The sequence below is a fragment of the Schistocerca americana genome, chromosome 8, assembly GCF_021461395.2.
Source record: "Schistocerca americana isolate TAMUIC-IGC-003095 chromosome 8, iqSchAmer2.1, whole genome shotgun sequence".
NCBI lineage: Eukaryota > Metazoa > Arthropoda > Insecta > Orthoptera > Acrididae > Schistocerca > Schistocerca americana.
In genome coordinates this window covers 258,718,669-258,746,372 of record NC_060126.1, presented here as the reverse complement: position 1 = coordinate 258,746,372, position 27,704 = coordinate 258,718,669, and the positions used below count along the sequence as shown (strand labels likewise).

At 38.4% G+C, this 27,704-nt stretch overlaps 1 protein-coding gene across 1 annotated transcript in view; it reads right to left on the bottom strand.

Moving 5' to 3' along the window:
- Positions 1-27,704, bottom strand: part of LOC124545751 (protein PAT1 homolog 1) — a 110,822-nt gene that overhangs the window by 10,871 nt on the left and 72,247 nt on the right. The window contains exons 10-12 of the mRNA XM_047124694.1: positions 26,387-26,518; positions 22,041-22,199; positions 12,954-13,169 (exon numbers count right to left, since the gene is read on the bottom strand). Coding sequence (XP_046980650.1) covers positions 12,954-13,169; positions 22,041-22,199; positions 26,387-26,518 — 507 coding nt within the window. The remainder of the gene's footprint in view (positions 1-12,953; positions 13,170-22,040; positions 22,200-26,386; positions 26,519-27,704) is intronic.

The window sequence follows — 27,704 nt, the reverse complement described above, 5'->3', positions numbered from 1 at the left end:
GCCTCAGTCTAATGTGACTCTTGTCACTTGACAATGCTGTACACACACAATCTTCTTGTCATCCTGATAACACTATACACAGCAGTTAACCAGTTACTCCTGTCAACAGTAATGGTTTTGTTGTTCCCCATACAGTAACACTGTTAAAGTAAAATTGTGATTTTTTGCTGATGTCCTTACAGTTACTACGGTGTCTATGAAGTGAAAATAAAATAAAGTGCTTAATAAAGATTGGGAAGAGAAATTGATTTTTGTAGAGATAAATAGTAAATCAATGTGGGTATCATATCAAATGACACTGACGCTGTTCAAGGCCAGAAACCTAAATCATCATAATGAGACTAATCACAATGGTTTCAGTAAAGACTTTCCTCTTTGTTCTCATTTACGGAAAACTAAACTGACCTAACTTTTTAAATTGATCAATGATGCTGGTTTTAAAATCAAAGCAAATTTTCTTCATTAATGATCTAAAAAGAGTTCTTCATTACTCACAAACATTAGTTTCCTAACAATATAGCTCACTATGAATCAGTTCTGTAGGTACATGAAATTCAGTACTGCACAAGTACATCAATAATGAAACTGAATATTCTAAATTCTTTGGTATTTGTGTTGTTAAGAACCTAAACAGGAAGTTACAGGTTGAAAAATAACCTTAAAAATCTAAGTTCTACAACATTTGGGTTATGAATATCAGAATTTGGAAAAGAAGATGTCAAAAAAATTTAGTTACTTTTCATATTTTCATTCACTAATGCCTTAAAGCACCAAATTCTGGCATAACTTGTATTGGAAATACAGTGATTGTTGAACAGAAGTTTGTAAAAAGGATGATACGTGGTGTCCACTCTTAAAGACAGCTCTTTGAAACAGTGGGACACACTGGCAACAGCCTAACAGAGCACTGTTTCAAATCAATCACATTTTGAAAACAGGAACATTAATAGTAAGACTTTATGCTATAAATTACTGTATACCAACAAGACAAAACCACACACACACACACACACACACACACACACACACACACACCTTAAGTCATTCATGGAAATAATCAGCATGTCACCACGTTATCATAGCTTTCACCAAGAAGATGTAGTAGCAATTAAATTGACTCATTCTATATCATTGCCAGAGGTCACAATTATGACCTGAGGAACACACAATTAATTAACTAACTAAAAAAACTGTCACATTCTACAAGTTGTATGAAGAAATTTAAAATTTATTATGGATTTTCTTTTCATAAGTGGCATCTTGTGCCAACACAGAAGGAAAAACTCAGTATCTTTTAGGTCGCTCTCTACTACAGGCCGTTTCACCCAGAAGCCTAATGACTATGTGGCACGGTGGTTTAGGAATAGTCACTCACTGCAGTGTGAGCAATGATTATGAATGCTGGAGAAACTTTGACAAATTTAGCTGACTGACTTTTCTTTAAAGGCATATGGCATTATTAGGAGCTGCCATTGACTAGTAAATACTGGTTCACTAGAAATTTAGAATAGGCTTTTTCTGCGAGTTCTTGTTTCAGGGTGATACCTGCATGCTGTAATGTGTCCAAAATATAAGACAGAAGTTTTGGCTGAACCATAAATGGTACACCTATAATCTTGACGGAACCAAATGCATGTTTATTAAACTGTTGTAGACATGACCTATCTGCACCCCAAACCTTCTCACTTATACACTTTACAATGTCTCAAGATTTAAGTACTCTTACTAAATTTAAAGTTCCACAGATTTGATGCCATGGGAGCCTTTGAACCTGAGAGACTAAAATGGAGAATGGTGCAATCAAAATGCAATTCTACTTTATTATAGCTATGACAAGCATGATTAAAATGAACACACACTATTATTTATCATCTGAAAACTTGAAACCTGATTGTCATCAGTCAGCCTCTGGAGTGTCAACTGAAATGACAAGTTATCGATGCTAGATGGGAGGAGGAGCAGTAAATTCTAACATTCTCAGCGACCATACTGTTTAGAACAATGGTAGAGAAAGTAACACTTAAAAATGTTCCCTTAAGGAACAACATTATTTTTTATAAAATCTTGAAAGCAAGTATCCCACTTGGTAAAGAGTACTTGTCCTGCAAGGACAACTATTACATAGTGGTAACTGTTCATGGAAGCGGTAATTATGAAGTTGGTTGAGTCTGTTGCACTGTGTAGTAGAATAAATTGCTTTATCAATATAAAAAAAAAATCTTTATATGGTGCTGTCGACATGGGGAAGCTTCCTGTACAGCCACCTCCCTTAACGTCAGGTTATCTAGTATAGGACAAAAATTTCTGCATCCATACTGGGAGCAGTTAATATGTTTGTTTACAACATCCACAAAAGACAGCATCAAGGGTCTTTCTTAACTATCTCATGAGAGTCACTAAGGTAATTGCTTGTGGTGTTACAATCCTTCCCTAGATTTTATGAGGGGTATGTTAAAGATTCCCCTTCAAGAATTTGGGTATAGTTCTGTGAGCACATGCAGTAAAAGGGACCAAGAAATATTTACTTTGATTCTTAACGCAACTGATATAGCACGCTACACACAGTATAAGGTCCTGGTGTTATATCTGTAGCAGCATCTTATTGCATTTTCAATTCCCACAGAGGAAAGAGGCAGTTTACATGCTGCTTAGTTGTCACAATGTAAGTCAAACTGCAGTCTCTCAGTAGCTTCTTTCAGATATACGAAATGTGGGATCTTTGTTGCCGCCAGACATTATACAATGAAAACAACTAGCCACTGCTTGAACAGTGTCAGATGGAGAAGTTAAAACAATTCCGTCATTCATTCTTATGGCACATGTAATACAATTAACGGAATTCAGAAAATCTTGACCCATTCTTATCTGTCATCCAAGTGTTCGCCATGCTTCTGCCCTCGTGACCTAAAAGGCTGCTAGGGTCTTTGGCCTGGACATGAGCCTTCATCATGTTGTCCCTCTGTCCCTGTCTTTATGTTATAAACTACATAATGAGCTAGGGTCTAGTTCACTCTGCTGTGCAGACCTTTGTGTGGAAAATGGACTGAGATATGAAAGAGGGCGCCTAATTATAGAACAGTGTCCACTTCATACTCTGCAATGTCTCTGAGAGTCAATGGATAAGAACGGCCCCTATAGCTGTGCTAAAATATATTATTTGGCATTTGTTTACAAGACAGATGTCTTCCAGAATAATGAGACCTTGACCACCTGGGTCAGGTATTGTGCGAACCTCAAATTTCACGGTGTGCATTAAACTCTCTTTCACTGATGAATGACTTGGGGAGGGAGGATGCTTAATTAGGTCTACAAGAGCCTCTTTAACAAGTGGTTCATGAAGTGGGACTATACAGCACATATGGTGTTTTAGCGACACATGAGTGACAATGGCTATTGCCAGGAAGTTAGTGGAGAGGGGGATAGCTGAAGTGCAGCATGTGCTAGTAATAAATAACCATCAATCCACTATTAGCAATGTCCCCATTTCCGAGGAGAGATCTAGTTCAGGGAACATGGCATGAGAAACTTCTCACTGTGTCCCCTATTGACACAGGCATAGTGGCTTACTCTGTGTGTGGACTTCTCTTCTGAATATGTTCACATTGTGATGAATTATGGGAGCTACCAATCTGTGAGGGTTTTCTTTTCCATTTTCCTTCTGTTGCAGTGATGTGCAGGTGATAGGCTATTCAGTTTCATGAAGACATCTATGTCCACAACATTTTTTCAAATCAAAAAGTGACTGTTTAGTAATTCTAGGTTTTTATGGCAATTTACTTTGGCTTTGGTCAGTTTTTTGGTTGAACCTAGCACTTTACTTGGAAGTGGTGGTGTTTTTATGGGTGAAGATGCTAGCTCATTAGTTTCCCCAACATTGAAAATTTTTATTTGGACGACCCTTTCACCAGCTTTGGAGCACTTGAGAATTCAGAGGGAATTTTCACTTCGCAGATGCAATTGCAAATACTTATATTTATGCTTGACTCTAATGTTTGAATTTAAGTTGATATGTTGCTCTTGGTGACAAGTTCTTCAGAGCTGTTGCAAAGGATGAGGTGAAAATTTGAGGCTGTATTGCCTTGAAGACTTTCTGAGCTGGAATCTCCTCATCAGCTTCAATCTCTGAAATTTCTTCCTTCAATATGCACACACATAGTAGAAAAAGGAAGAGAAGGAAAAATGGTATAGGAATCTTGACTAGGGGAAATGAATGAAAGAGGAAGCCACCTGGTAGAATTTTAAACAGAGAATAAGTTAATCATCCATATCATTCAGTTGAAGAATTGTGAAAGAAGGTTGTATATGTGGAAGAGACAGAGGAGGAGGAGGAGGAGGAGGAGGAGGAGGAGGATTAGTGTTTAATGGAGCGTAAGCTCAGATTAGGAAAGGATTCATGAATGGGAATCTTTAACATAACCCCCATAAAACCTAGGGAAGGATAGTAACTCCACCTTGCCGTTTGAAAGGAACCATTCTGGCTTTTGCCTGAAGCAATTCAGCGAAATCATGGAAAACTTAAATCAGGACGGTTGGACACGGGTTTGAACCATCATCCACCTGAATACGAGTCCTGTGTGCTAACTATTTTGCCACCTCGCTTGGTGGAGGAGATTGAGGGACACGAAGATTTCAGGTTAATTACATATTGGTAAGATGGAGATTTTGAAATCATTTTTTAAACTGTAGGGCTTTTGCAGGGTCAGATACGAATTCTGACCACAGTTTGTTATGAAATGCAGACAAAACTGAAAAAAATTGCAAAAAGACAGGAATTTAAAAAAATAAAACCTGGATAAGTTGAAGGAACCACAGCATGTTGAGTTTCAGTGAGAACATTATGCAACATTTGACTGGAATGGGGGAAAAGAGCACAACAGAGGATGAATGGGTAGCTCTGAGAGATGAAATAGGGAAGTCAGCAGCTTTTGGCAATTGTGACTGAGCTCTGTTCTTTGCAATTTTGAAGGTAGTAACAGAAAAATACATGGAGAAAAAGGTTATTCACACAGGCACAAAAATCAGATGGCACTTGGGCAACTGAAGAGTCAAGGGATGTAAAAGGGAAGCAGTATTTGAGTAGGGAGTGAGACAGGCTTGTAACTTATATCCCATGATATTCAGTCTGAGCATTCAGTAAGAATTGAGAGAGAGAGAGAGAGAGAGAGAGAGAGAGAGAGAGAGAGAGAGAGAGAGAGAGAGAGAGCACTTTGAGGTTCATTAATAACATTTTTATTCTTTCCGACATGGCAACAGACTTTAAACAGAATGATTGTGTCTGGGAAACAGATTAAGATGAACATTAACAAAAGAAAAACAAGGGTAATGGGTTGTGGTTGAATCAAATCAGGTGATTATGAGAAAATCAGATTATGAAATGAAATACTAAAAGCAACAGGTGAGGTTTGCTGTTTTGGCAGAAAAATCCCTGATGGGAAGAGCAGAGAGGTGAAAACACAGACTGGCAATAGTAAGAAAAGCATTTCTGAGAAACAAGAATTTGTTAACATCTAATACCAATTTAAGCATTTGGAAGAATTTTCAGGAGGTATTTGTCTGGAGTGCAGCCTTGTACAGAAGTAATATGTGGACGATACACAATTCAGACAAGAAGATTAAGAAGATTAGATTGGTAGGTCGAATAACAAATGAGGAGGTGCTTAGTCGAATTGTGGAAAATAGAAATTTTTGGTACAACTCAATTAAATGAAGGATTCTTTTGATAGGACACAGCACGAGGCATGATGACATTATCAATTTCGTATTGGAAGGAATTGTTGCGTTGATTTTTTTTTTTTGGGGGGGGGGGGGGGCAGAGAGAGTGACTGTAAATGGAGATGAAGTCTTGAATACAGCAAGAAGGTCCAAATGGATGTTATCTGCAGTAGTTATGTAGAGATGAAGAGACTTGCTAGACTAGCATGAAGAGCTACATCCAACCAATCTTCAGAGATGACGATGACAGCAACGCCAGCACACAGCAATCACTGCATCACACAGGATGATCATCTGGACAATTTAAACTCTTGAGTAGAGATGTACACAATTCATTTGCTTCATGTGGCTTTGCACTGGGTTTTGTATATAGGGTCTAATTTTGAGACAGATAAAAACAGCCATGATATGCTCTGGTAGTATGGAAGTGTTAAAATATTAAAATTAATGTCTTTTTTTTTTTAGTGACCCACTTACTTTCTTCATAATTTTTTCACTTCTGTGATGTTCACATTGACTATTATTCTTCTATTTCCATTATATCAAGGCTGGTGACTTATCCTCTTCCTGAAATCAAGGGTGTTACACATTTCAATTATTTTAAGGTAGTTACCTATTTTTTGCTCTTCAGCAGCTTAGACACTTTGACATTGCTATTTCAACCAGTAAAATGCTGTTTCTAAGTCATTTGACTTCTTTCAAAGAACCAGCAATTGCTTTACGGCTTTGGGAATATGTAAAACGGAGATCATTTCAAAGGATCCCTCCTCTCTCATAACTACTATAAATGAATTTTGACAAAGTTTGTTCCCCATTACCCTCTTTACCATAATTCTTTAATTTTGTTCTCTCCGGAAGATTGTCCACCACTTGAGCTTTCTTTGTTGGTTGTGTTTGTACTCCCTCAAAGTTCACCTGTCAAATGTTTGAGCAGAAAAATCAATTCTGTTTCTAGGAGGCACTAGGGTAATAAACGTTCAGCCAGACAGAGCTTTGCTTGTCTAGTTAAGTCTCACTGATTTAGGGTGTGCCAGGTGCCCCTGTAGCACACTAGTGAGCTGGGCAGTTAAGCCAAAAGGCCTGCTCTCCACTGTCATGTCCCCACGACTGTTGCTGAAGCATGCCCAGAGTGTATGCTAATAACAGGACTCGTGGCACTGACCGGCAGAATAAGGCAGAGGTTAGAGCTGCTAGAATGAAAGGGAAGTAATATTCCAAGGGCTTGGAGCCATATGTTCATCCATGGGGTGAGTGTGACCAATTGATGATCTACTTATTTTATTTCTTTGGTTTAACTGTGTCACAAGCATAAGGGAACACTAAAATAATGTAATGCGTACATTTCTGTGCACTGTGCCACTGTTCAATTACAGCTTTACTTAAACTATGCTAAAGAATCTAGTGGTTTATTGATAATGCTATATTCAAATAATACTGGGGACTTCTGCTTATTTGTATACAGGATCCTTCAGGAGGAAAGGTAAATATTTTAGGAAGTGCTAGTCAAGACTAATTCAAATAAAGCAATGTATATAATGTGTCCAATTCGTGTTGGTTTCAGAGACACAGTTTTTAGAAGGTAACCTGACTAAACACTAACAGAAAGTGGTAGCAAATGCACATGCAAAGCTCAAAGTTGATTTTTATAAATTCCACCTCTGATTTTAATGCACCTTTCAATTATCTTAATACCACTATGTGTAGCTCTTCTGGTGTTGTCTTGGCTTTCTTTTATGGGCACCGTACTATACACATTCCAAATGGTCAATCTCTCTCTTATGCCTCCTACTTCTTTGTAGAATTCACATTTCAACCACCCCACAGCCAAAAATCTATAGGAGTACAGCCCGGGGACAGTGGTGGCCAAGAAACATGACCATTTCTGCTGATCTAACTTCCAGGAAATGTTAGGCTTAGATGATGTGTCTCCTGATGACTTAGAATGTTCAGGGGAAAGGGTGGCCACCATACTGGAAGAACATAACCATCCTTGTAGCCAAAGATATTTCTTCCAATAACACTAGAAGCTGGTTTTAAGAAAGTCCAGATAATGGGGCACTATAAGATAATGCAGTAACACAATCAAGTGACTATCACATAACACATTTACAGAGAAGTGTTTTTGAAAATGTGTCTCCACAGAGGACTGTGTATTTTTGTTGGACCACCAGTGTGAGCTACAAGTCTTACTGATACTAATAAAAATGAAAGTGGCTTCATTAGTGAACAGCATTAATGGGATTACTTGGTGATTTGCAATTAGCCAACTATAAAATTCCAATCATCAATCTTCATCTCCTTCTCAAATCCACTGTAAATGGCAAGTACAGAAGCCTTGTATACATCATGTCTCCCATATTCTTATATGTGGGCTGATCTGTGTAAAAATTCTACATGCAGTTGATGAAGAACTACATTCTACCAACTGACTGATGTATTCTACTACATCCACATTTTGTTCATTTGCACATTCCGATGAACTATGACTGATGGGCACTGCACCAGTCTCCTGCTGTTTAGTGAAAACATGAGTAAAAACTTTTGGCTCTGTTACTACACAGTTGTGAAATCATCTACCATATTCTATACAAGCAGCAGCAGTGTTTCCATTACAAAACTCGTAAACAAATACCACATTGGCATACCCAGCATTTGTAAACATGTGCAGCATATTTAAATGTTACAGTAGACCCGACCAATAAGTCACAATCTTAACTGAAAAATTCAATTACGAAAACTCAAACACGATTTCATAATTTGAAACTCAAAACAAAATTGATAATTGATAAATCAACCCATTGCAATGGAGTACCACAATTCAAACTGAAGCTTATCTATGCAGCCAATAAAAACTGAGCACATGTTTTACAAAATGTTTTATTCAAACTAGTCTACAATGCCACCTCATAATTCACTATTCGTCCTGAAACAGTCTTATAAATTGATCAAAAATGTTTGCACCACCTACATATTTGCAACTGTCTGAAGGCATAGATTACGGGAGACTCAATAAACCTTATAGAACTAGAAACAAACTTTGCTATGAGATACAGACAAAGCTATAGCCAAAATAAGGCAGCCTGAAAGTGCTCATCTGAGAAATCAAAAACTGCTTTGGGTAACAAGGAATATTGTGATGGTCCATTCCATACAATGTAAAATGGATCCTACCTGGTATTTACTTAATTTGATTTACATAGTGAGACAAAACAACAGGTCTTATTCTACTGTTGGCCACACTGGAACCGAGCATACTGTGTGATTTCTCTCCTTGTCATTCTAGTAATATCAGCCTGTACCCTTAAAGTGGTGTAGGAGATCCTTTGCTATTTCTTTGTGAGTTACAACTTCTTCAAGAATTAAAGGCTCAAATATTCTGTGTCTTCACACTACAAATGAAATGTGACGCAGTTTCTTCTCCTTCACAACATAGCCTATACTTAGTTGCTTCTTTCTCTACGCCCATTGTGTGCAAGTGTTTCTTGAAGGTCCCATGACCAGTCATTAATCTTACCACGGGCAATCTGTCTCATTTGCAAGCCCACAATTGTAATACTTCTCTTAAAAGATGGCTCTGGCATTAATAGTTTGCCATGTTCTTGTTTTCTGGATCTTAGTCCAATATTCTGGGTGATGCTCATGATCTAGCTATGTAGTTTTGATTTTACTATTACCTTAATGGTGGTTAAGACAGGTTGCATTCCCATAAATGGAGTTGTCGCACCTGTCCTGTCTAGCCTATCAGCTTATTCACTGCTACTAATTCCTGAGAGAATGACCTTTGACCCCACTACATGGGCTGATACAGATTTCAGAGCTGCTTGACTGTCTGAATGAATATAGAAGTAATAATTCTTGTAGCATCTACATAGAATCTCCTCTGCACATGCTGTGAAAGCAAATATTTCCACCTGAAATATCGTGGCCAGCTTCCATTGAGAAATTACCCCCTAGTGTAGGCTGCACTTTGTATACACCGGCCCCAGCACCTTCAGTTGTTTCAAGCCCTCAGTAAATCAGACCAGGTGTCCTGACAAGTATCTTGCCTCATTCTTCCACTGCTCCCTACTTCCAATTGTTACCCTGAAAGGTTTACTGAATGAGCTGTAAGTTATTGTACAGTCAGCCAGCATTTCCCTGTCCATTCCTATATTTATCATATTCATTACACTGGTGGGATTCTAGACACCTTAAAGTTATGACTGGGTCTGTTACGTTCTCCTTGGGGAACACACGAGCCAAAATTTGCAGGAAGCGGTCACTAGCAGGTGTTGTTGACACAAGGCAGCGACTACAAGGCAATTCTCCAATGTTTTGTATCCAGAACAAAAAAATGAATATTTGAATTATGTGAAAGTAGTGTATGCCAATCAAGTGGGCAACTCCCTGTATCTAAAATCCTTGTTGCTGTATAGTAGCAATAAGCACACGGTATCTATTTCCTATGGCTGGCTGGCTCTGAGCACTATGGGACTTAACATCTATGGTCATCAGTCCCCTAGAACTTAGAACTAATTAAACCTAACTAACCTAAGGACATCACACACATCCATGCCCGAGGCAGGATTCGAACCTGCGACCGTAGCAGTCGCGCGGTTCCGGACTGAGCGCCTTAACCGCTAGACCACCGCGGCCGGCATTTCCTATGGGCAACAGATTACACAGGTCTGCGACATAAAAATTGTTTCAAATTTATTAAGTGATTTTTATAGTTTTTTCAATGCTGATTTCAGGAAAAATAGTGAAAAAATTCCATCACATACAGTTATTTCACAAACTGCTTGTCTAGTTTTAGCTTTTTTCGATATTTCAGCACTCTAATGAGTTTGTATTTTGGTTTTTAGGATCTCCTCAAACTGTTATTTAGCTGTTTTTATACTAAATATACGTAAAATAAAGAGTACTTAGGAGAAACCAGCAGTATTTTCACGTCAGTGCCTGTCTGTCGTGCTTCTGCTGCCACTCCCCTCCCCTCAACCCCCCCCCCCTCCCCCAATTACCAAGCAGTGAGCTTTTGCTCTTCACGTGTTGTTGTTATTAGTGATTTAAAGTAGTGACTGTTTTCTTGTGTTGCAAAGTTGTTTTATGGATAATGGACAATGGCTACCAGAGGATGTATAAACTCGCCAGATTGCTTCTGCTACAGTTGTGGTAACTACACTTTTAAAAAAGCAAAAGAAACATTTCCGATTTTGTTGAAAAAGCATATTTTGCCAATTTGGTATAAAGTTAGACGATCAAGATAAGCCTTGGGCCCCACACAAAGTTTGCTCAGTGCATGCTGAAGAACTGAGGTAACGGTTTCAACGTAAAAAGTAGCCCTTACGTTTTGGAATACCAATGGTTTGGAGGGAGCCCAAAAATCATAGTGATAACTGCTATTTTTGTTCTTGCAATGTATGAGGTTTCAATTTGAAAAACAAAAAGGATATTTCTTCCCTAACATTCAATCAGCCATTTGCCCTGTTCCTCATGGACCTGAAGAACCAATACCCTCTCCTCCAGATTCTTTGAATGATATAGGTGATCATGAGTCACTGGCTCAGCAGGTGATAGTGAACAAGACAGAGATTGCTACGATCCTTGCACAACCAATCCCATTCCATTCTCACAATCTGAACTGAACGACTTAGTTAAGAGACCTAGGTCTTTCTAAAGAATCGGCACAGGTTTTAGGATCTAGATTGAAAGATAAACATATGTTGGCTCCGGGTACATCCTTTTCTTGGTATTCATTGAGGGAAAAGGAATTTGTACCTTTCTTCTCTCAAGAGGGTGACCTGGTGTTTTGAAGTGATGTTCCTGGACTTATGGTATGTTTCAAAATAGAATATGCTCCTGATGAGTGGAGACTTTTTATTGATTATTCAAAAAGAAGCCTTAAAGCAGTACTACACAATGGCAATAAGTATACTTTTATACCAGTTGGACACTCGGTTCACTTAAAAGAATGTTACAGAAACCTTGAACTGGTTTTAAGCAAACTCTGCTATTCAGACCACAAATGGATACTATGTGGTGATTTAAAAGTGATTTCAATGCTGCTGGGTCAACAAAGCGGCTATACAAAGTTCCCTTGCTTTCTCTGTGAATGGAACAGTAGAGACAGAAAGCAACACTACATAAAAATAGATTGGCCCTTGAGAAAAACCTCACAGGTAGGGGTTAAAAATGTTGAAAGGAAAAGCCTTATGGATCTCAAAAAGGTGTTACTTCCCTCACTTCACATTAAGTTGGGGCTGATGAAACAATTTGTTAAGACATTGCAAAAAGAAGGGAAGTGTTTCAGATATCTTTGTGGACAGTTTCTTGGTTTATCTGAGGCAAAGCTAAAGGAAGGAATCTTTGTAACACCAGACATTAGAAAACTAATGACACATCCCAACTTTGTGGACAAAATGGAAACAAAAGAAAAGGCAGCATGGACATCTTTTAAATTAGTTGTTACCGGTTTCCCAGGAAACAAAAGACAACCGTCACACACATGCTCAACAACTTTAAGAAGTTGGGCTGTAACATGAGCATTAAAGTTCATTTTCTGCACTCACATCTTTACTACATCCCTGCAAACCTTGGTGATGTAAACGAAGAGCAAGGCGAAAGATTCCACCAATACTACTGCTGTATGATAAAGAGAGATGATCCTCAAAAAGTCCACAACCGGAAAAGCAATAAAAGAAGATTCGACAGAAAGTGGAAGCATTATTATAAGGACTTATGAGCTTAAAGAGAAATGGAAGTGTACTGGAAATGTAGTTTAGAACATGATTTATAAATAAAATAAAATTTTATAATGTTGGAAAAAATGTGATAAATTGCTTAAATTTTGTTATTATACCCAAAAATACTCCCTTTTTTGTGAGAAAACCTGACATGATAAAAAAAAAAAAAAGGACTGCGTTTTTGAAATCAGCACTGAAAAGTAAATAAAAGTAAGTTATCAAATTTCAAACAACTTTCAAAAAATATTTTCTTGCAGACCTGTGTTACTGAGTAATGGGTGTGAGCCAAAGAAGTAATGACTGTGTAAAACATTACAAAAATATACGGTTGCTATACTGAATATCCCTCTTCAACAATTGCTCCAAATTGTGTCAATAGCTATAATTTTTATATTTTTGAACATTATCTAATACTTAAATGGCTGCATTAGGTTTCCCAACATAAAAAAGAGAATTTTAGAATTGCTTAATAATGGTATCTTACAACATATACTTCTTGAGTGAAAGAAATATCTTCACCTTGTTAGTGACAGAGAAGGAGCGAGGTGGACTGCGTACAATGCTGATTAATGGCAACATTTCAGCCTGGGCAGCGAGCCATTGATGGAAATAAGGATACAGAGCTTCCACATCTCGCCTTGGTGGTGAAGCAAGGCCACGAACCACCCTTCCCCACAGCTGAGCCAGGCTGGATGAGTCCAATGGCAATTGTGGCAGCAGCCGTAGTATAAGCTTCTGCAAAATGGTAAGTTTTCATTAACGCTTTGAAAAAAAAAGTTATATGTTTTATAGCACAGATAGTTTGTATATGTATTACAAAATTTAATACACAAGCATTAACATTGAGATGTGAAACAAAACAGAGTCTTTTCTCAAAACCAAGGAGAAAACAGGACGACAAAAAGGCAAAAAGTGAACATAGACATGGTACATGTTGAAAGGAAATGGATAATAAAATAAACAGTCAGATTCATTTTACAGAAATCATATGCTACAGTTGCCAGTTATGTTATAGTTTTAGTCATACAACTCTTTTCAGCTCAGTTGCTAGTCATCTTCAAATGTACTTAGTGTTTACGCCGATGACAGAATGATCACACAACAACATGTAACACTCTGAGTGATGCATTGTCTTGAATGCAGCAAAAACGGCCAAAGCTTGTTTTCAATAGACACTTGTACTCTTACATTTACATCTAGACTCCTTATACATTCTTCTCAAGTCACTGTATACTGCATGGTGGAGGGTACTCCATATCACTATTGGTTGCTTCCTTTTCTGTTCCTCTAAAAAATGGAGTGAGGGGAAAATGACTGTCTACATGCCTCTGTACGAGCCTTAATTTCTCTTATCTTTGTGGTCCTCACATGAAATGTATATTGGCAACAGCAGAATTGTTATACTGTCAGCTTCAAATGCCTGTTCTCTAAATTTTCTCAATAGTGTTCCTCAAAAAGAACATTGCCTTCCCTCCAGGGATTTCCATTTGAGTTCCCGAAGCATCTCAATAATACTTGTGTGTTGTCTGAACCCGTTGGTAACCAATTTAGAAGCCTGCCTCTGAACTGCTTCAACGTCTTTCTTCAATCTGACCTGCTGCAAACCCCAGACACTCTAGCAGTACTCAAGAATGAGTGCACTGGTGTTCTATACGAGCTCTCCTTTATAGATTAAACACACTTTCCTAAAATTCTTCTTATAAACCAAAGTCTATCATTTGCCTTCCCTGCTGCAATACTTACAAGCTTCTTTCACTCCATACTGTTTCGCAATGTTATGCCAAGATATTTAAATGCCGTGACTGTGTCATGCAACACATTATTAATGCTATATTCAAACATTATGGCTTTGTTTTCCTATTGTTTTGCATTAACTTACATTTTCCACATTTAAAACTAGCTGCCATTCATCACACAAACTAGGAAATTGCTCGAGTCACATTGTATCCTAATAGTCATGCAACGTCACCTTCATGTACCCACAGAATGGGATATACAAAATAACAGCGGTCCTATCACACTTCCCTGGGGCCCGTCTCTGGTGAACACTCACCATCAAGGACAACATGCTGGGTTCTGTTTCTTCAGAAGTCTTTGAGCCACTCTCATATCTGGGAATCTATTCCATACGCTCACACCTTCATTAAAACTCTGTAGTGGAGCTCCGTGTCAAATGCTCTTTGGACATCTAGTAATATGGAATCTGCCTGTTGCCTTTAATCCATGGTTCACAGGATATTATGTGAGAAGGGGGCAAGCAGAATTTCGCACAAGTGATGCTTTCTAATACCGTGCTGATTCATGGACAACAGCTTTTCCATCTCAAGGAATATGCTCAAGAATTCTGAAGCAAACCGAGGTTAAGGATATTGGCCCGTAATTTTGTGAGCCCATTCTTTTACACATATTATATACAGGAGTCACCTGTACTTTTTGCCAGTCACTTGGGACTTTGCATAGGACGAATGATTCATGATAAATTCAAGATAAGTAAGTGGCCAATGCTATAGATTACTCTTTGAAGAACCAGTCTGGGATTCCATCCGAATTTAGTGAGTTACTCGATTTCAACACTTCCAGTTGTTTCTCTGCACCAGGAATGATTATTACTATGTCCTCCATATGAAAGTCCATGCAATGGCCAAACGAAGGTTTGTTTGTATGATCCTCCTGCATGAATGATTTCTTAAATGTGAAATTTAAAACTTCTGTCTTCCATTTGCTATCTTCTACTGCCCCACCAGACTGCTCAACAAGTGAACGGATATAAGTTTTACACCTACTTGGCGATTTTTCACAAGGCCAGAATTTTCTTGGGTTTTTAGCAAGGTCTTTTGCTAACATGTGACAGTGGTAACTGTTGTATGCTTTGCACATCAATCTCTTTACCACTGCACGAATTTCTACTAACATTTGCCTGCGAATTTCGTTGTTAAACCACAGTGGGTGTTTCCCGTCTTTTGTCCACTAGCTCGGCACGTAAATCTCCAGAGTACAATGTACAGTCCATTTAAACTTTGCCCATAATTCCTCTGTTCCAGCATAATGGAACTAAATGATGTCAATGCATTATCTAAGTAGGATGTCAACAACTTCTTATCTGCTTTTTTCTCGCGGAAATACTCTCCTAGCCTTCTTGATTGATTTATTACCATTAAAAAGCACAACTGCTATGATGCTATCATGACCATCAATTCCTGTCTCTATTATGATGCTATTGATAAGGTCAAGCCTGCTTTTAGTTACAAGGTCTAAAATATTTCCAATGCATGTGGGTGGCCTAACTAGTTGCTCAAGGCAGTTTTCCGAAAGTTTTTGAAAGTACTTCATAAGACTGACTGTCTCTACCTCTTCAATGAATCCACTGACATCCCAGTCTAACTCAATAGATCAAAGTTACCTCCAAATATTGCATGATCTGGATGTGACCATGCTGCTGAGTGTACAATTTCTTTGAACAATTCTAAAACTGTTGTGCAGAATTGGGTGGCAGGTAAAAACATCCATCAATTAATTTTGTTTTACCTCGACCTTTCAGGCCCGTTTCACACTGGGATACTGGTGATGGTTGCCAGTGATGGTCACTGGTGACTGTGGTGAACACTTCTGGAACACTAGAGTCCGACAACGCAGGTATTGCCAACTGATCAGTTAGTGAAATGGACTCGTACAGGGGTAGCAACTAAATTTTGCTAGCCTTTTATGGTCCGAAAAATAAGGTATTAAATTTGAAAAAAGAACATATAACTTACCAATTTTGTTTTTCTCATCCATCCTCTTCTCACTGAAATCAGGCACAAACATCGTTATAATTTCTTGCCACGCATTCGTTTTCATCACTTTGTTGCTATAGTCTTCGCTTTTCATATCCCAAATAGCAGGATGACTTTCTATTTCACTTACAAAATCTTCCGTGTTAACCAAATCTAAACTCATGGCTACAATGCATGCAGTGTAATGTAGAACGAATGTTTCACGTCATTGTCTCAGAAATGACTGCCTGTCGGTTGGCAAATCTGCATCGCTGTGTCTGTGATTTGTGTTCCAGTGTGAACACTGCAATTCAAACTAATGCACGTCCAGTGGTGACTGCTGCAAACACAGTGACCTTGTCTCTCACATGTGGCAAGGGTGATTCACTGCTGGGTCACAGTGTCTCGGTGAGGCAGTGTAGCATCCTGGTGTAAATGCTCCAGTTCAGATGAATGTACCTCTGTCTGTTACCTTTGCTGGTGACCGTCACCAGTGTCCCAGTGTGAAACGGGTCTTATATGTGACCAGGTAATGACACTGCCATTCGAATTTGACGTCAACAGAGACAATATTTTTGTCAACTGCAATGAACACCCTCCCTCCTATGGTGCCTAAATATCTTTTCGATGTATGTTCTGCAAATTACTAAATATCTCACAATTATTTACCTCGGGTTTCAGCCAGCTCCTGGCTCCAAGAATAATTTGAGCATGAGAAATTTTGTTGAGGACAGCAACAGTACTTTGTTATGAATACATCGACAATTTACTGCTAAAATTTAGACAGTCGAAATGGCTTTACTCCGAATGTGGTCTGGTTTTGTTATCTGCAAGTCATCTGATGAGTGCTTATCAGAGTACCTCAAACTACTGCCTAGCTTGAAAACAAACCATGTTCACTTCACACGTACTCTGCTACCCGAGTAGCTGCTTCCTTTGTGTAGTGCACCCCTATCAATGTCACTTCTACAATTTCTGAATTTACACTTACAGTTAAAAAAAGGTGGGAGTAAACCTCCTAAACAGAAAAACACGCATGAAATTTTAGATATATACGACTCAGAATACACTATAAAATCAACTTGCTGCTCTGTAGATGTGCACCAAGGCCTGACATATCCTTAAGGACATAGGCATCGAAAGCAAATTTGTATGGGACTCCCTTTAAATTTTCAAAATGCAAACATTGGCAAATGAGTTAACAGTAAGAAATTGCCAAATACATTGGCTAACATAATCATACGGAACGTGACAAACCATGTCTTCAATTTTTACTGGTACACATTAATTAGTATTTAAAAGAAATAACAGTGGAATTACGTCTGTTGTGCAACAACTGTCTACACATACTTGATATTGGCCTACACTTCATCACATGCAGCTACCACTCACAGACTGCTTCCAAAGATGTTGCAGAATTTTCCACATTTTGCACACACAGGTGCAAACTTATCATTCTCAAATTTGTAGCTCTGATAAATATGATATAAATATAATCAACTGCTTGACAGTATGGCCCAATCAGGGAGAGGAGATATGGTGTTGTGGGAATTCATCCAAGTAGAGTATGAGGTCCTGTAGGTACGGTTTGATAGGTTAGTGAGGAGAGAGAGAGGTGACAGAAGCATTGACAAATGGAAGTTAAATTGCTCAATGGTCAGCCAGGCAGAGAGTAATGGCGACAAAGCTAAGGCTGCAGAAGTGGTGTAAATTTGAACAATAATATAACAGTGGAAAGACCAGGATGAGTAACAACAATATGGAAAGGATAGACTGTTTGTTACTCATCACATGGTGGAGGCACTGAGTCGCAGAAAGGCACAATGAAAAAGGATGTTAGGAATATTTCAGATAAGTCCTTCTGAAGAAGCAGAAAACACACACACATTCACACACACGACTATTGACTACTGACTACTGGAACCAAGGTCTGAATGTAACTGCATCTGATGTCAATAGCACTCTAGCTGGGAGGGGTAAGGAAGAGGAATGCAACAAAGAGGGAGAGGAACAGCAGGATAGTGGTAGAGAGAATGCCAGTGCTGCCTGCAGGATCATGTCGGGACACAGTGGGAATGGGATAGGCTGGCAGGGTGCAGCAACAGGTGTTTGTGCTATGGGTTAGGTTGGGGGACAGGAGTAAAGGGAGAAGAGAGAAGTCAAGAAGAAAGGACTATAAGGGTGCATTGGTGGCACGATAGAATGTGTAGTACTGGACTGGCGGCACGGAAGGGGAGATACAGGAATTTTCCTGAACCCTCCTGGCCTCAACCTTCAATAGTCTCTGTCCTCCACCTGTCTATCCCATTCCCTGCTCCTGCTCCAGCACAGCACATGCCTTCTATCCTGCCAACTCTACTGCATAATTTCTTCCTTTTCTCCCCTCTCTCTCACCCCCCCCCCCCCCCCCCCCCGAACAAACTACTACTCCTCAGCAAGGCCTCCCAACACTGCACCCAGACACCCTACCCTGTCACCAACATGTCCCTGCATGCTCGTGCAGGCAACACTGGCATCTTCCCCCACCCCTAACCTGCTAACACTAACTCCTCACCACAGCATTCCTATTCCTTACCCCCACTAGCCATTGCATTCAGATATTGGAGCCAGGAGACATAGGTCATATGTGTGCGACTCGTGGTGTGAATGTGTTGAGTTTCTTATTTCTGACTTTGTCCGAAACCTGACATATTTCTAGCATTCTCTTTCACTGTGCCTGTTTGTGACACAAAACCTTCTCTATGTGGTGAGCAGTAATATAGCCTTTCCATATCACTGTTGAACAATAATACACTCACGGAAAAAGTCACAACATCAAGAAGGCGTTGTGTGACAAACAAAAGCTGGTAGATGTGTTTCTACATCTGAAAGATGATGTCTCTCAAATTTTATGCCAGTCTAAAAAAGAGTGGCACTGGTAGTGGCACTATGAGGATGCATATCAGGTTTGCTTTAAATACACACAGTAACTGTCATGAGCATTAGTTAATCTTTGAGATTGGATGTGGTGCACTGATTTTAGTCAAAAATGCCTTAAAGGCAACAAAGATACTGTTATCAACATCTCACTGAGGTTGTGTAATAGGGCTATGAGAAGTTGGATGTTCCTTCTGAGATACTGCAGAAACACCTGATAGGAGAATGCATGGTATAAGAAGACTGGGCTCTGGATGTCCACTTGGCACTACCAAGAGGGAAAGCCATCATGTTTAGTGCACGGGTCTGGTGCAGCATACTGCAACTGCAGCAGCGATTTGGGCATCAGTTGGCACCACAGTGACACAATGAACTGTTAACCAATCTAAGGACGTCTTTGAGCCGGACGACACATAGTGTACATTCCACTGACCCCAAACTGCCACTATTTGCGACTTCTGCAGTGTTAAGCGAGAGCTCATTGGAAGGCAGGGTGGAGATCTCTTGTGTTTTCTGATGAAAGCTGGTTCTGTCTCATTGTCAGTGATAGCCGTATGTTGGTTAAGACGACACAAGTTGAGGGCCTGCAACCAACCTGTCTGCGTGCTAGACACACTGGATTTACACCTGGAATTATGATCTGCAGTGAAATTTTGTATGACAGCAGGAGCACTCCCGTGGTTATCCCACAATCCCTGCCTGCAAATTTGTATGCTAATCTGGTGATTCAACATGTTTTGCCAACATTCATGAACAGCATTCCATTGGGTGTTTTCCAACAGGAAAATTCTCACCCATATACCACTGATGTAACACAACATGCTCTACAGAGCAAGAGTGCCAACATGTTGCATGGTCTGCTCAATCATCAGAGTGGTCTCCAATCAAGCCCATATGGGACATCAACGGATGACAGCTCTCTAGCATCATGCATCATTCACAAGCAGCATTAACCATCTGTATACTGACTGACGAAGTGCAACTGACATCCCTCCATCCCAAAAATTGACATCCGCTACCTGTACAACACAATGCATGCATATATGCATGCTTGCATTCAACATTCTGACAGTTACATCAGTTATTAATATACCAGAATTTCACACCTGCAATGGATTACCTTGCACTTACATTAACCTGTGATCATGCAATGTTAACCACTGAAGTATGTTGCCTAGACAAATGTATTTCTGAAATTTCATTACTCTACAGTAATTATTTTCTAGTGTTCTGATTTTTTTTTTCTTTCAGTCTACATAAGGAATCAAAATGGCCAGTACTAAACTGAAATACCTACAACTGCCCTGATGATGTCATTTACTGTATGGCTCCAGTTTCAGTAAAAGAAAGGTTTGGGAGTGGAGTTAAGATTCAAAGCAAAAGGATATCAACAAGATCTGATTATGACACTGCTATCCTCGGCAAAAGTGAAGAATTACAAGATCTTTGAATGAAATGAATAGCTGAATGAGAAGAGAAGATGGACTGGAAGTAAACTAGAAAGAAAAGAATTTAAGTGTTTGAGATATAACACTACAGAAGGACATTGAAAATTTTGTGGACTGATAAGGAATGAGATGGTGAATCAGTGAAAAAAGGAACACACAGGGAACACTGATAGGGACGAGGTACAGGATGATAGGATCTGTGATAAGACATCAGGGAATAACTTCCTTAGAACTAGAGGGAGCTGCAGAGGGTAAAAACTGTAGGGAAATAGAGAGATTGGAATATATTCAACTAATAACAGAGGATGTAGTATGCAAGTGCTACTATGACCTGAAGAGATCAGCACAAGAGAGGAATTCATGGCAAGCTGCACGAAACCAGTCTGAAGACTGATGATTGAAAGTTGGACAGCTATGTCTTTGGGGGGTGGAATCATTAGATTCAGAAACCAGACCATTTTTTTTTACTAAAATAACCACTCTATTATGTTTGTACTTTGGATACTACATGCACACAAAATTAGCCAAATTTGCAAATCTTCGTAAATTAATAAAAATTTATCAAACAGTGCTACAACAAAACATACAAGGGCTCAAATGGAATTGACTGGGGAATGGTTTCATTTGTTCTCTGTACCAGCATTATGCGAATTTACGCATATAGTTTCCAGAGGCCAATTACTACATTTAATTGTTTGGCACACAATTTAAACATCCTCATATAAACAAGGCAACAGGATGTAGTACACTGGAATAGTTTTCGAGAAATATAATTTTTTCCAAATTATTACGGCGCATTTTCATCATTGCAGTTTTATTATTTGCACAACTGCATAAAAACTGACGGTGCCAGTGAAATCAGCAGGCAAAAACAGTACCACATTCATTCTCTATATTATTATTGTTATTATTATTATTATTATTATTATTATTATTATTATACCTCTTCTCTATTGTGCAATAACCAGGCATCATTTCATAAATTTATAATTACAGATTTTATACAGAGGTTTCAATCATACATTTACAATCAACATATCACTTCATTCGGTGCGTCTGTGCATGCATCGAATGATCCTTTTGCCATATTCTTAATTTAACTTACTTCAATCACTATTTATGTACTGACATGCAATGAGATAGTTCCATCGGCTCAGCATATTGAAGGTAGGTAGTACAGTGGAACTCGAGACATGGTGACTGATGAGCTGTGATAAGGCTGCCATATTCAAGTACAGAATATTCTACTGGAACAGTTAGCATTGAATTTATATAGATATTGGAGAACATTGATTAGGATCTGAGCATGAATGATTTACATGCATTTCAATCCAAGATTAGATGGACTTTTATTTAATGAGGCATTCTCGAGTCATTGAGTGCAGATGGACTCATGCCAATATGATTAGATTGAGAACTGAATAAACAACACCATACGTAACTTTCTGTATGAAATAATAATTTGGAGAAAACAGTATCACTCAACGAACCCTGCCCTTCCGGACGCAGAGAATGCTTGCCAGACGATCACCCAGCAGGACTGCAGAGACTATTTTGCGCAGGAGGTCTTCTCTATTTTCTGTCACTGCTTCCCGTATTTCTGGTATGTCGCTCTTCAGATCTTCCACTTGAAGTATTAACATGTACAGCTAGGGAAAAAAAGACACACACATAACACACGAGTGATTAACACTTTTTAAATTGAATGATTATCAAAAACAATAGAGCACTATTTAATATAATTGCATCATGCTTTGCTTCCTCCTTTAAACTTGGCAAATAATTTTATTTACCCCTACAATATCAAGCCCAACCTATTAGCAGACTTTCCACTCTATGGTCAATGGCTAGTACTGAAAAAGCAATTATTCTATACATTTCATTGGGGTAAAGCCAGATTCCATGATTATCTCTTTACATTCTGATATTACCGTTTCTTCTAAATTGAGTCCTTATCCCATTTCCTTTGTGTATGAGTTCTGGGGAGGGGAGAGAGTTTGAAACCACACTCTTGCAAGTTAGTTATTCACAGTACCATATTTGTAACTCAGAATTCTCTTCATTCAACAGAGTGTAAACTTTTAAGGAGATGGAATTTTCTCATGTTGTTGCGTTTGCCACCTGAGTGACCTAAGGATATGTAAATTTCTTTAAAATATTGTTAAATGATTTTTAGCCATTATCATTTTATAAGGTAACTACAAAAGTGTGTATTGTTTACGTTTCATGTTTATGCATGGGGATCAGAGCAACATGGCTGCATATACTTCGCTGTGAGAAGACTACAAGGATGCTGGTCAGAGTGAAACTGTTAGAAGACAGCCAGCGTCCAGTAGAAGATACCGCCATTTTGTCCGGAGTTACTGCATCAATTATTTCTCTAAGAAAAGTGAACTTAAATTCTCGTCATGGCGAATATTGTAAAATGTGATAAAACAGACCAGTGTGAACATGTTAAGGGATGAATATATTTACGGTGTCAAATTTTCTGAAAAAGGATATTATTTTGCACCTTTTATTCCTTGACTATTCAGATTGAAGTTGGTGATTTTAAAAACAAAGTGACTGAATTTTTGACTTCTATGAAAAAGACTCAGCTGATAAGATCTCCAGTAGTTACACACTTTGACAAAGTAAGCAATGACAGAAGTAATTGATATTTATGAAGAAAAGTCACTTTAAAAGATATGGTCTTGAGATGCATAATGACTATTAATGCCAAAAGTGTTCATAGTGCTAATAATTCCTATAGTAATAACTTATAATTGGATAGGTAAAAAATCTACTCACCAAGTGATCTTTTAACTTTGAACAACTCGCTTTTCTGAAAACTGATGATAGTATTATGGAAAGGATACATTGCTACTCACCATACACAGGATTATGATGATGATGATGATGATGACCGGTTTGTGGGGCACTCAACTGCATGGTCATCAGTGCTCTGACACATTCCCAAACTATACCACACTAAACACAGTCCAATCTAGTCACTTTGATGAATGATGATGGACTGATGAGGACAACACAAACAGGGACTGGATAGTCCCTGGGCAGAGAAAATCCTCAACCTGGCCGGGAATCGAATCCAGAGGTAACCATACACAGGAGACACAGAGTTGCAGACAGGCACAACAAAAAGACTGCTACACATTTGAGCTTTTGGTCAAAAGGCAAACACACACACACATTCACACAAGCATAACTCTACCTACCTATCTCTCTCTACCCCCCCCCCCTTCCCCCCGTCCTCTCTCTCTCTCTCTCTCTCTCTCTCTCTCTCTCACAAACACACACACACACACACACACACACACACACACACAAATGGCCACCGTCTCTGACTGCTGAAGCTCGACTGCTTAGCAATCCTTTTGTTGTGTGTGTCTGTGACTCAACATCTCCAGTATATGGTGAACAGCAATCTATCCTTTTCATGATATTGTTATAAGAAAAGCTAGTTTTTCATGCATTCCAATGTTCATGACATCGTATCTCGTCATACAATAATATAATTTTGCAAGTACACCCACCGGTATAGGTGGATATATCTTTACAAAGCGTAGCGCACACAGTTATATGCTCTGTTCGTTGTAAGAATGAACCAGAGGTAAACAAACACAAATGCAATAATTGGTCAAAAGCCATAGCGCATGTCCCCCGCCACCCGCACACACTGGTGCACACACTGGTGGTGTTATGCTCTTGGAAGTAGGTCCTACTTACATATTAGATACATTGTTACTAAGTTACATTCAATGAAACTGTAAGATATTCTAACATATTAACAGCCATTGATGTCTTTCTTAATCATGCTTTAGCTATGTCGTTTTTATTTAAAAAATCGTGTGTAGTCACAGTCTCTGTACTGTAGTGCTCTGATTATCATCATGCTATTAATATGTAGTAAGAAAATGGCTGAGGTTGCTTCCTGTTCTGTAGTGAAACACGCATTTGGAACATGGTTAAATTTACGGAAGGGGGGGGGGGGTGGGGGGGGGGGGGGGGGGGAAGACCGGCTTTGAAGTTTTCCAAGGGACCGTATTTAATACAGTTGATATATCAGTATACACTGGATATATGGTGGAATCAGTTGCATAGTAGATTCATAACTTAGTGCATTTCATGGATCGCTGGTTCAAATATTGTTTTAGGTTTTTTTTTTCATTCAATTTGAAATATCTACATGTCGTAATTGAAAATTCACCAAGATTTTTTATGAATAATGCATGTCTTCTTGTTTTTAATTACATACTGCATGCAAAATTCCTGGTTTAATTTCAAATATTAATTCTTAATTATCAATATTTTATGAAAGATTGTTAATAAAGGTTGCTTAAATTAAGAAAACCTAACAATTTAATTTTTAGGGCAAAAATGAAACACAAAATACTCTATACTCTGTACTCTTACACGAACCAGGGTGATCAGTGTCGTGGGAACAGGAAAAACAATCTTTTTTACAGTATCAAACACACCATACAAATGCTGCATGTTTACATTTCTCTCTGTATCATTACAATATGAACCCAACAGAACTGATCTGAAGTGAAGTTAAGGGATTTGGCCCAAGAAATAACAAGACTGTTAAGATGGCAGACATACCAGAAATAAAGCACACACTGTTTTCACACGTCACTGGTGAACGCTGGTGGAATATAGAATGGCAGTGCCAAGGAGCCTTCATGGATTCTGTTGTTGACCGACTTGTTACTTTCAGTATTCAACAGTACGGAGAAATCCCTGCAGTATGCTTTTGTATCACACAATCTCACTCAGAAAAATTACCCTGTGTTTAAGTTAGGAATTTTCATCACTCATCTGTAATTATAATGCTATCCTAGGTGAGAATGAGAGCATTTTATGCTTTCCATCTGGTCACCCAAGAAGTTTGTGGTAGTCTTGCCAAATATTGTTTCATTCTCTTTAAAACTTAAATGACATTTGAAGCTATATTGTTTCTTTGCTCGTTTGGCTGACCAGTGCTGTGCAGGTTTAATGCGCTGGTAAAGCTGTTATCCTGCATTATTGCTCAGTCTATATGCATGTAACACTGCATAAAACACATTCGTATGATCGTACTTGACTGTAGTCAATACAGCTTGGCTTCAGCTCCTCGTGACACGAAATCCAATGAGATTCAAGCAAACGTGGAAGAATACATGGCGTAATGTTTACAACAGGTTTATTCTTATGATGAACAGATTATAGTCATAAAAAAGTAATACATTAAAATATCATATCTGACACTGAAGTTTATCCATATGAACAGCAAAACTAGAGTAGGTGGTGAACTTTTTTTCCTCTGATTATCTTGTGGAAGGAGTAATTGAGGAAAAGTTTTGATAAGGTTTGAAATTATGTTATACCACCCTAATAGTCATTCTTCTCCATCTCACTGTCACCTGTACACTTCATAAAAGTATTGCAATTCATTGCAATGATCACACTTTGACATTCTGTGCCTGCCCATGGTTCTATTCTGCTTTTCCTACAAAAATGTACTTTAGAAATCTATTGTACTTAATTAGATGTCCAACTGGCATTAACCAGTGATCTTTTCCAATTATTACCTTTAGCTGGACCATCTGTACCTGGATAATTGGAAGTATGCTGCACTTCTGGAACCTACTTTAGAGTTTCCTAAACTTAAAATATCTATCTGCAAAACTAAGAATCTTGCCTCCTGAAGATAATTACTGGAGAGCCATACTGCTTCCAGAAAAATTAGACAAACATTGTGGATGTCAAGAAATCCACAATGTTTTTGTAACTCCTCTTCATCGAAATTTCCTAGACTACATTAGTTCATTTTCTACAGTTTACAGAAACTTACCCTTTCTATTTCCAAAAGAAGCTGCTTAGTTTTCCTCAAGTCCTTCTGCTGTGGTGGCAATACTGCATCACTGGTATCTGTGTTCATGATGTCCATATCAATTATCTTCCTTGGTGCAGTGACACTTCCAACCTGCAACAAACACCATGTTACCTTTATTTACTAAACATCAGCAACTGGCTTTTGTAACAAAGTAAGATCCAGTGACTACTTTAACAACCACATCAACCAACTGTTTTTAAAACCAGTGAAATCTTAATTACTACAAACTCACTAGTCTAATTTAATTTTACATATACAGGTCAATTGATTTAAGGCCTAGCATATTCAGTTCAATTATGTTTGAATATTTATCATAGTATAATGTCCATATATAATGAAATAACCACTATAAAATACCATTTACTATATTTATAAATTACAGAGCACAACAATCAGTCTAGTGCCTAGCCATTATCAATGCACTATTTTCTAATCTCGACGCATGTTAGTTCCCTGTTGTTCAGGCATCAGTCACAGTTCTTTTCGAATGGAAGGTAGCCTGATGATTTAGTATACTGTTATGAGAACTTCAAATTTTGTCAAAAACAGCTGTATTGCTGTGTGAAAATGCTAATAAAAATTGTATGCAAATTGGTTAATACAGACTCAAGATTGCACAGATAACAAACAAAAAGGGATAATCCAAAATTACCAGTAACTGCTATTTACAATACTTATACATTGCTTCTCTGACTGTGAAAATTTATTTACAAAATAGGACTTAAAACACACTGTATTTCATATGATTTGCTTTCTTCTGTTACTGTTTGTAGTTCACTTTCTCCCAATGGTGACTCATTTTTCAGAATCAAAATATCAGTACAGGTAATGAAATTTCTTCCTGCATAATTTAACAACAGATCCAAACATTCCAGTGCCTCAGTAAGTGTGATAACAGATGCGCTCTCTTCCTCTACTCGACACACGTTGTTCTCTGTGACTTTATCACTTACCTGATCTTATCCTGATTCATGGGCATAATTGCTGAACTGCTAGCTGATGTTTCCGCCATTTATGTCTTCCCAACCAGAAGTTATTCATTGTAGTTCGAACAAAATGCTTTAGGCTTAGTTTTTTATTTTCTTAAAAAGTCAGCGAGTGACACACAGATACTTAGCAAGATAATTAGGAAGCTGGATCATCTGCACCTGAATAATTGGAAGCATGCTACACTTCACAAAGCTAAAAATACAGTTTCCTGAACTTAAAATATGCCATTCTACCTCAAAATTTCATAGCTTTTGCACATGAATTTTCCTTTTGATGCAGAAATCAT